Source organism: Triticum aestivum, chromosome 7D, assembly GCF_018294505.1.
Source record: "Triticum aestivum cultivar Chinese Spring chromosome 7D, IWGSC CS RefSeq v2.1, whole genome shotgun sequence".
NCBI lineage: Eukaryota > Viridiplantae > Streptophyta > Magnoliopsida > Poales > Poaceae > Triticum > Triticum aestivum.
The window spans coordinates 555754720-555765720 of NC_057814.1; the positions used below are offsets into that span (position 1 = coordinate 555754720).

The 11001-nt window shown below is 49.7% G+C and overlaps 1 protein-coding gene across 1 annotated transcript; it reads left to right on the forward strand.

Annotated features, from left to right (window-relative positions):
• The first annotated feature begins 4927 nt into the window (after window positions 1–4927).
• LOC123169557 (uncharacterized) lies at window positions 4928–7616 on the forward strand. Its single transcript, XM_044587424.1, has 3 exons — window positions 4928–5480; window positions 5569–6359; window positions 6453–7616. Exons 1-3 carry the CDS (start codon window positions 4928–4930, stop codon window positions 7326–7328), a joined length of 2220 nt encoding a protein of 739 aa, XP_044443359.1. The 3' UTR covers window positions 7329–7616.
• The last annotated feature ends 3385 nt before the right edge of the window (window positions 7617–11001 follow it).

An 11001-nucleotide genomic window follows, 5' to 3' on the forward strand; every position in this document is an offset into this window, starting at 1 on the left:
TTGTAGAGTATAGGTTCGGTGCTCCGGTGGTACCTTGGTCGAGTATGGGTTCGGAACATTGTAAACAAGAATTAGAAGGATACCCCACTTGTTGGCATATGGAATCTCTTTAGAAACTTTACTCCTTAAATGAAAAGTTGTAAAGCACACACAGAAGAGAGAGTTGTGTGATGGGAATATGCAAGATTTGATTGGTCACGACACAAATTAGGGGCAATTGTTTTGTTGAATTACTCAAACAGCAAGGCAACAACTTACCAAGTAGGTGAGAAATTATGAATACTATTGCAGGATTCTGGTGTGGTGATGATGGAGAGGACAAGAAGCTTTGCTTTCCGAAAAATGAAGGTGGTACGCGATTCCGGGATTTACAGTCTTTTAACTTGGCCATGTTAGCTAAGCAAGCATGGAGGTTGATCACCTATCCAGGTTCGTTCTGCGCTTAAGTTCTTCGGCCAAAGTATGACCCGGACGGGAACGTTCTCAAAGCGGGACCCAAAGGACGTTCTTCTTTTACTTGTTACTTGGCAAAGCCTTTGGGCTGGGATTCAAACGTCTAGAAGAGCATCCATATGGAGAACAGGAGATGGATGAAATGCTAATATATGGACAGACCAATGGATTCCTAGAAGCCCAGACAGTAAGGTGATCGCTCAATGTGGACAAGTTTTTTTTTTTTGGAAAAGGGGTGATTCCCCGGCCTCTGCATCAGGTGGATGCATACGGCCATATAGATAAATAAAATAGGTTCCACAATGTCGGAAAAGTCGTAAAAGAAAACTACGTCGAGCTCACATAGACGTCGACACTAAAATACAAAAAAGGCCATCAAGCCACAACCGGCTGGCAGAAAACTAGGTATGGAAACTAATTGCCAATCCTATTACATGACCGCCATCCAAACCGGTTGAATATATCCCGCGCTACCATCTCCCACCGGACAGATCCAATAACCAAACGCTCCCTGGCCTCCGTCGGAGTGAGTAGGGACCACATACGGATCAACGCCGTAGCTCGGAATACAACCTGCAAAAAATGAATAGTAGTTATTCTGTTAAAAGCCAAATCATTTCTGCAGTTCCAAATTGCCCATAACAACGCACAAACTCCTACACGAATGTGTCTAGCTGTACCGGACTCTATCCCATCCAGCCACGTTCCAAATAACGACCCGACCGAACTCGGAGGAGTAATGTTAAAAGTAATGTGGACAAGTAGTAGTGTCAAAAGTTAATGACCTGATTGATCCGGGGATAGGACAATGGGACGAGCCTCTTATCTCATCTATCCTTTGTCTGGTCGACACTCGAAGGATTCTTAGTATTCCCCTAAACTATATGGCCTTTGATGATTTTGTCGCGTGGCGCTATATGCGTAATGGATTTTTTTTTCCAGTAAGGTCCGCATATCATTTAGAATGGGCACATCAATTCAGAAGTAGTGGAGTTAATATCTCGAGGGTGGGCTCATCTATCAATAACCCAGTTTGGAAATCACTGTGGAAATTTGTGATCCCATGCAAGGTCCAGGTCTTTAGCTGGCGGGCGTTACATGGAAGTCCCGTGAAATCTATCCTTGTTTATCGCCATGTTGGAACTGATGGAATGTGCCCTATTTGCAAACAGGGACCGGAAGATGCTGTGAAAAAAAAGAGGGGTCCGAAGATATAAAACACCTATTATTCACGTATGGAAGAGCAACACATCTATGGAAAGTGTTGGATGTCTCCCATTTGATCTCTGAAGTAGTACACATTGACGATCCGGGTCTGTAGTACTAGAGCAAATCTTTCGTCAAATGAATCAACCCCTTCACTGTATTCTGAGTGTGAAGTGCATGAAGTCATAGTCATTGGAGCTTGGTACTTATGGAGGCTCCGCAGACAATCTATAAACAATGAACCAAACCAATTCCACCCATGAGCAGATAGCCTTTGTCAGTTTTGGGGATTGCTGGCCATGCGGCGACTGCCGCCAGTGCCCGTACGATGACTCCAAACGCTCAAGTGAAATGGTCTAAGCCTAACCTGGGTTTTGTTAAATTAAATTTAGATGCTTCTTTTCATGCAGAGGCGAAGGTGCAGGAGCTACAGCGAGACTTCTCCGGCATTCTTAGCGTGTAGATGATCCTACTACTCACATGCGGCAGATGTAGTATCGATGGAGGCGATGGCAATGAAAGAGGGGCTGATCCTTGCAAACCACTTGGCGTTGCAAAGAGTAATGGCCCAATCAGATTCCATGAAAGTTGTGAACTTTCGCACTGGGCAAACCCAATGGTGGGATCCTGTAGCAGGGATCTATGCAGAATTTGTGGATTAGGTTACTATGATTGGGAAGGTCGACTTTCTACATTGTCCTCCAGACCTAATGGCGCGGCTCATGAGATAGCTAAATAATAGAGTTTTTGAATAAATTTTCCTGTACATGGGACGATGATCCCCCTAGTTGGTTACACTCAAAACTTGTGGACGATGTAATGTTGCTTAACAATCAATAAAGCTAGCCATGAAGACCTTTTCGCTAAAAAAAGTAGTTAAGAGAGGAGTAACGACGGTAGATAGCAGACCCTTGATTGTGTGTCACATTTTTGCTCCATCTCCGCCGGATTTGGCTCTCCACATGGTGTAGAAGGATACCATGTAAACATATCATGACTTTTCATGTTTAATGGAGGATATGTTTTATGCTGAAATGATTATTTTTTATTGGACCAACCTTCTATTAAGTGTTGGAAATCAGCATAATCATGCTTTAGTTTCCCTTGGAAAATATGAATTAAATGGGAAAAGTTGGATAGTCATGGATGGGAAGATGCACTAACTCAGTAGGCGAAAGACAGGGACCAACCGGGCCCACACATCCCAAGTGCCCGACCCAAGCGTGGTGCGACACCTCCTCAGATCGTGACCCCACTTTGTCTATTAAGTCCTCTTGGGATCTATCCAGACTTCTGCCACGCAAAAATTAAGTTATGCCGCCGCTATCGACATCCACCTTGAGATAGTTCTATCGGTAGTTCTCCGCTGATAGGAGGCCGTTTGAATCATCTCCATCATCTCCACTTGGTTTTGCTTGGAGTTTAGAGTGCTTTCTCTCTGGCCCCGCTGGTTTAATTGAATTCTATAAGTTTTTATGATGTTTAATCAATCCATGTGTGTGTAGTTCCATGTAGACACAAGGGTTGGATGAGAATTGGATAATTGATATGATGTAACGATGCTATTGATCATGATTTCTTCTCTTTAGTTCAATATATGTTCTTGGTATGTTCTGGTGGTGCGATTTTCTTTACCGAATGCTTGTTCCTGTCTTAGAATTTGTTACTGATTTACCTTCTCGGATAAATGGCACTTTTATTAACTCATAATGTTTCATCAAGTGGACAAATCATAATGAGCGACACTTGGCCTCCGCATAACTAAGATGCACACAACTACTGTATTTACTTTGTTCCTGTCTTGCAACTTGTAGCACGAGCACATGTTTTTTTTTGAAAAAAAAACATGTGCTCGTGCTACAAGTTGTTTATTTGAACTTGCAAACCCAGTAGGCACAACCTGGAATGTCAATTAACAAGAATAACACATGTGTTATAATAATCCCAAACTAATCCTTGTGGCGTGGGGAAGTGGACATTGGACAGGTGGAACGCTAGAAGGCTGACTACCCAATTGATGAACATGAACTTCTGTTTGTCCGCTTCACATATCTTGGCATCACAAAACATGGAACACACCACTACAAAATAACTCCCCACAAAGGGCACAAGTAGCATTACCAGGCCAGTTGCGTTTTTGGATGTTTTTGGATGTTAAGTAGCGACAGGAGATGACCGAAAGAGGCTTACCATAAGAAAATTCGAATTTTAAGTGGCACCGATGTAACCCAACCCAAAGGGTTTCGGCGTCACGGATCTTAGGATGTTGGATCGTTTTAGAATAGGTGGATTTGAGCGAGAACCTTCCCGATGCCTCAAGGTCCCACCTGATGGTTTCGTCATTTTCTGATAGCTGAAACTGCCCCAAGGCTAGCACAAGTGACTCCCGCGAAGCTTGTTCTTCTACGGTGAGGTTGTGGAGCAAGAAGGTTTATTATCACGAAGGGCATCTTTGACAAGGATCTCAGGGTCACAAGCAATAGTGTAGAGCTTCGGGTAAATCACATACAACGGCGTGGCCGACAACCAACTCAAGAGCCAAAAAAATCAGTGTCGGCTCCATCGCCAACCAAGAATTGGGCGCCAAGGTTGAAAACATCCTTTCATTTTTGGATCCCATTCCAAAATTGCGAGCCCTTGATCGAAGAGTCAAAGGGGGTGGAAGTATTTTGCTTTCAAGATCTGAGCCAAAAGGCTGGAATCGTTTTGAGAAATTTTCCAAATCCTACCACTTGGTGAGGAGGTGTAGGTTCATTTATCCTATTAGATGTCGTCAGAAGGCAACAACGATATTTATCTGCATGTTGCTTGTAGTTGGCCTTGAAGGTATCACATGCAATGCAATACAGATCAACTATTTGTTTAGGAGCATGAAGAAAGCCTAGGGATGCCACCATCCGTTGATGCGCTGCTGAGAAAAAGTAGATGATGTAAATTAAGTGCTAACATTGATCTTGTTTACTAAAGTTTGATTCATCATGACAATGATTTTTCAAAAACGAAGAACAAAGAAGAGTGGAGTAATTAATGTGGAGAAGTTGCGTCGTTTGTTCAAGGGCTCCATTTGATTGTAAAATGCATCTTGCGGAAGATTAGCTATCCTTCCTGTGTGGAAATACAAAGTATGTACCACCCCAAGTACATGTAGGAACTAGTAATTAATTAGTTAATGGAGATGTCGAAGCTGCTAAGGACCTATAAATCCGGCATCCGAGCTCCTAATGAGAGCACATAAACACAAACACAACCCACCGGCGCGATAAGCACAATGGTGGAGAGCCGCAGCACCATCGCCTTCTTCGGGACCTTCAGGCCAGCGGTGGCGCTGGACCTCTTCTCAGTCCCAGTGAACCCGACGACATCGTCTGCACCGGACGAGCAGCGCCTCACCGACGGTAAGTCGTACAACCAAAACGGCCAGGCCATCACGCCCGCGGCTCTCAAGGAGCTCCTGGCCAGGAACAGCCCCGCGCTGGCCGGCGTTGCCACTCCGGATGACGTGGACAAGGGCCGTGTCACCGGCATCGTCTTTGTCTCCGAGAGGGACAACGGCCTGGAGACGCTCCATGTGGCCCTGTGCGCCGCAGGCAAGACCACGGTGGTGTCGCTTGCCGACATCTACGGCACCGACACCTTCGGTGGGGTCCGAATGGAGGACAGCGGCTGCTTGGCCGGTGGCTTCGAGGTGGGCGGTCGCACCGTCGGGCACTCGCTGGTGTACGTGTCCACCAAGCAGCCGGCGGCGGCACGGCGCACTCCGTGGACCGTGGTGTACAAGACCAACCTTGCCGACGGCAGGACGGAGCGCCTCACTCCGCCGGGTAAGAAACTATCTAATCTGGTCTCTCGTCGTGTATATATTTGGGCATTTGGCCATGGCCATGCAGCGACTGATAAGTCTGACTGCAGATCAATACGACCTGAACCCGGCCGTGTCGCCGTCCGGGAAGAGGGTGGCGGTGGCCAACTTCCGGTTCAACCAGTGGACCGGCGAGATCGGCCGACTCAAGACGGATATCGTGGTGATGAACGTGGACCGGCAGGCGCAGGGTGGGCTTGGGCGCAGCGTCCTCATCAAGGACGGCGGGTGGCCGACGTGGGGCAGCGACACCGTCATCTTCTTCCACCGAGGGGTGGATACCATAGACAAAGCCAGTGGGAGGACCAATACTGCCTGGGGCGTGTACCGGTACGACCTCACCACCAAGGACGACCCCGTCAAGGTGACCCCTGACGGCATCCAAGCCATGACTCCGGCGGCCATCAGCGAGACCAAGGTGGCGGTGGCCGTCACCCGGGAGGGTACCCGGATAGCGATAGCGGTCGTGGATCGCGATAAAAAGGAACAGTACCGCCACATCGAGATCTATGACTATGAGGTCGGTAAGCTTGCCAGCCCGGTGATAATCACCCATAGCACGGTGCTCAATGGGTTTGCAGATCACTACAGCCCGTTCGTGCTAGACGGGGGCACCCGTGTCGGTTTCCACCGCTGCATAACCGACAAGGAGAATACTGCCGCTCCGGAGAACTTCAGCAAGCTGCAGAGCCCGCCGACGCAAAAGGACGTCGGGATCTACCGGATGGCCGGCGTGTTCCCGAGCATCAACAAGGCGGGCACCAAGATCACCTACGTGGACAACGAGTTCAAAACCGTGTGGGTCGCTGACGAAAAGCACGGGCCGCGAGAAGCCCATAAGGTACGTCAAGGAGCTATTCTCACTCACATATGTCTATCTACAGTTCTACACTCACATAGATACAATACAACAATCTGTACTATGTATGAGCAGAACAAGGACAGCAACAAAATCTTGTCCACTACGTGGAACCAAGGCACGGACAAGGACACGGGCGAGGAAAAGGACATCGTCTACTTCTGCGTGGGCACGGCCTTCAGCACCGACTGCATAGAGATCTGTGCCCTCGAGGGTGCCTCCGAGCTAGAGCACAATGACAGGAGAATGAAGACCCTCACCAACGGCAAGTACAACAACGCCTTCCCGTCGAGCAACAAGGATGGGACCAAGTTGGTGTTCCGGTCGACGCGCAACAGAATGGGTAAGCCTGAGGACGTCAAGTACAAGAACCTCTACATCATGGAGGACGCGGACGAAGGGGAGTGGGGTTCAGGCACGGTGACGCAGCTCACCGACGGGCCCTGGACCGACAGCCACTGCACCTGGTCGCCCACCGATGACTGGATCGTCTTCTCCTCCTCCCGCGACAGGGCGCCCGGCGCGCCGGACAGGGACATCCTCGATGCCGGCTTTTTCTCTATCTTCCTCGTCCTAGCCACCGACCCCAGTGTGTTGGTGCGGGTCATGCACAGCGCCGACTCCCTGGCCGGCCATGTCTGTCACCCCGTCTTCAGCCCCTTCAAGGACAGCATCGTCGTCACCTCCGACATCGCCGGCGTCTCCGCCGACCCGGTCTCTTTGCCCATCTTCATCCACTCCGTCAGGCCCTACGGTGACATCTTCACCATCAACCTCCGCGACAAAAATGACATCATGAAGAACAAGGATATCATGGAGTTCGACCGCATCACGCACACCCGCTACGAGTACTCTACGCCCACCTGGACCAAGGATTTGGGTGACGACCTCAACAACAAGTGGAAAACCGCCGGTAGAGGTGCGGCGGAGTGCCCCGCCGGGCGGTGCTAGTTATTTCCCTTTCCATTTCATGCATCTCATTTCAGATCGACTTTCATCAATCCATCCCACAATAAACTCGCGCAGCGCGCGGCACCTACCAAGTTTAGTTTGTTTCAGATTTGTTTTCTCGTTCCCAATTTGTTTCCATCAGAACAACAAGTGAAGTCATCCAATTATGTGTATAGCTTCTACTAACTAGCCTACAAAAACGTCTTATATTTTGTGATGAAGGTAGTAGCTATACACATTACACACTTTCATTAATTTCTACTCCACTACTGTTCTTGTTACACTCCGTGTCACCCCTATACAGTAATAGTACTAGTGCTGCTGTTCTTTTCTGTTTTTCATCATAAAATAAAGATGTGACCATTGTTGTTGTTCGTGTTCGTGTTGGTTTTGGCGTGCTTAATTATTTGAATCCGTTATATCTTTTGAATCAAAAATCCAATTTATGTTTTGTTTGCATATTTGTGTTCCTTGCCTCTAGGGGTTTCGAACAAGACCACTCTTGAGTAGGTTTTTACAAGTTTTAAAACTTCATCAGGTTTTAAATGCTAAAACTCTCCCGAACAGTCTCTAGCCCCACTTTATAAATAAATTAAAAACCAAATTATCCGACCGAACGAGACAAGGCAGTGAGCGAGCCCTCTTACACAACAGATCTCTGGATAACCGGACAACCTAAACTCACGCGACTACGTTGCCGAAATGTAACACAGGTAGGCTTGAAAAGACGTCACGACATGGCCTAAGACACCTGTCGACTGATGATCGCCGAGATCGGAGCTAAGATGCTAGTTCTTGAATGCTCCAAACGCTTCACACATGTGACAAGGTAACCTAAGCAGGGAGCGCCTTTTGGAGGTTGCCGGACGGAACCATACTCCATGACCCAAAGAGGACGGGCCATAGTGGAGGTATGCTCTTGTGTTGTCACGTCGCCATGCCCTGGGCTGCCAGGACTGCAATCGTCAGCCGATTCGACAAGGCATGGTCATCTTGGGTGACGTTGCTCTCATGTAGATGCATGTTGTCCTCTTCACCCAAGCTCATCCGGACAGGGATGGGCTGAGCAGGCCCATCATCATATATCACCTCGGATGTTGGTCGAGGTCACGAGAGGCGTAGGTGCACAGGGTTTGCTGGCGGAGCCGCGAGGCAAGTAGGGCGTGTTTGGTTGATGTCCTCGCCATTGTATGCCTGGCCTAAGCTGTGCCTGAAACCTGCCTGGTGAATGTTTGGATGGCGCCGTGAGAAAAAAGTACTGGCCTGCCTGGCCATGCCTGTACTGTGATTAGCATGGCTTGTAAAAAAGGAGAGCCGTTAGCCCAGGCAGCGTGATTTGCCTGGCCAAGGCGTCCCATCCCATATATATGCCTGGACATGCTTCCGCACCAACCTGGAGCTAATCGGAGCCAGTAGCTGCAAAGATCTAGTATTTAAAAATTCTAGAAACACTAACCGACATAACACATAACAGCCAACAAGGACAGGAACCAAATGTCCACCTACCAGGCTGGCCTGGCCAGACACAATTTTTGTTCATCCCAGGCGTTATCCAAGAACAAGTTTTTCGCAGGCAGAGCGCCCAGTCCTTCAACCCAACACGCCCGTAGTGTGGCTGTGGTCATCGGGGCGGACCACAACCCGCTTGGAGCCATTGAAGGAGGGGACCCCTAGCTCGTACTGTTGATAGTGATGGACCTCTTCGGGGTATGGTTTATGGAACCCTAGGTAAGCAACGTGGCAGGGGTCAACCACGGCCTGCTCGAAGAAATTGGAGGGTGGGGACCCTGACCCCGTACTATTGATAGCAATGAACGTCTCCGAGATCCATTTTAAGGTCCACCCAAGAAACGAGAGGGAGAGGGGACCCCTTCCTCATATCGCTGATAGTGGCCCCTGGCCCGACCCATCAACGGAAACGGGGATGGGTTCCAGTGGAGGGGCGAGCTAGAGATAGGTTGTGCTTTTCGCTGAAGCGCCAGCCCACGAGCACTTGGCCCAATGCTTCTCCTCCTTCATGGCGGGCTCTTCCGCTTCCCAATGACAAATTAATGACGAGCCGCTCCCTGACCAATGGTGTGGCACGGAGACCCATGCCGTCCCCGTCGCTCATTTATCATCGGGGATACTCTTAGTCCTATATAAGGAGTGAGCTAGGGGAGAGGCATTTCCACTCTTTTCATAATACTTCCCTCCTTGAGCTTTCTTCTTTCTCTGCTTTTAGCTGCACGCATGGCGTCCTCGAGCCACAAAGGCATCCATGTCATGTAGCTGCTTCCACCACCGTCCCCCGTCGCTCCCTGCTCGTAATAAAGAGAAAGGAAATCTTGCTCATACGGGATGAGTGCCGCCCAACATGGCGGCCAGCCCCCCCGCGGCGGCATACTGGAAGACAAGGGCGTGTCCCTTGGTTCATCGAAGGACAATGAAGTGGCATGAGAGGACTCTGGAGCGCCAATGGTATAAGATGGCGGAGCCTTGCGAGACGCAGCCCGATACTGATCCGCCACTTGGAAGGAACTCGAGACAACCCCAGAGCATGTCTGTGCACTATCCCCTTGACAAGCCAATGAGGGCGGAGCTCAATGAACTGGAGTGGCGGGAGGCAACCAAGATGCACCACTTGGCAACTCGCATCCTTCTTGAGACCACCCCTGAGGAGCATAGATCCATGAAGTTCTCCAAGCTCCCCATGGAGCCAAAGGAGATCTTTTGCTAGGAATCCCTGGAAATAGGCTCCATGGACCCCATTAGGAAGGGCCGATGGGAGTGCCCCTTTGAGAAGATGCCCTATGTCTCCCCCCTCGTGATGGATGACTCTCCTTCCTCCTAGGGCTCCTGGGCAGGCCTGGAAACTTGTGACCTTCTCGAAGACGTGGGCACCACCACAGGATGTGGCGCACATTTTGAACTGCTTCTAGCTCCGTTGTTACTTTCTCCCTTTTGTAGATATGTCCATTGGCTTCGGTATCTTTGACTAATCTTCCGCAGGCGCCCCCTGCCTACTATGGAGTGTGTGATTTGAGACTCCCCTTGTTGGACACCCACATTCCCTCCCCTACTTCTTGAATGCATGACGCTAACTTTGTTCGACACTGATGGGCGGAGGGGGGACACTAGTGCAACCCAACAAATTCCCGCGATGCCTTACCCCTCCAAGCAACAAGTCGTGCGACGTTGGAAGAAGAGACTACCAGGCGGGTAGCTCAAGGAGCGTTGCCAAGCCGGATATCCATTACCAGCAATCAAGGTTCGTTCGAAAGAGCTGGCTTGCAAAGATTAGCCCTGAGGCCCCGTGGTCAGAGATACTTCATATCGTTGTCGGCAGGTGGAGTAGTTCTTGCCGCTCCTAGGGGCAGTGGCACCATCGGGCACTGGAGCTTCTTGTGTACGTTGGTGCTCGTGGTGCCTTGCTAGATCTTGACGACCAAGATGGCTCTCACCCTCACGGGGATCCTGCTGATGTTGTTGAGGGGTCGCAAGCACTCCACCACCGCTCGGAGGCATGTATGTCAAGGTACTGCCCCCAGGTCATGAGGAATTCCTGGGTAGGAGTGATTGCCAGTGCCCGAGGTGGCCGGCGGGCCTGATTGAAACAACTGGATTCACGGTGTCGTATATGGCAGATACTTAAAATAGAAACCCCCTCAGCGGGAAGCCTTACTGGCCAAAG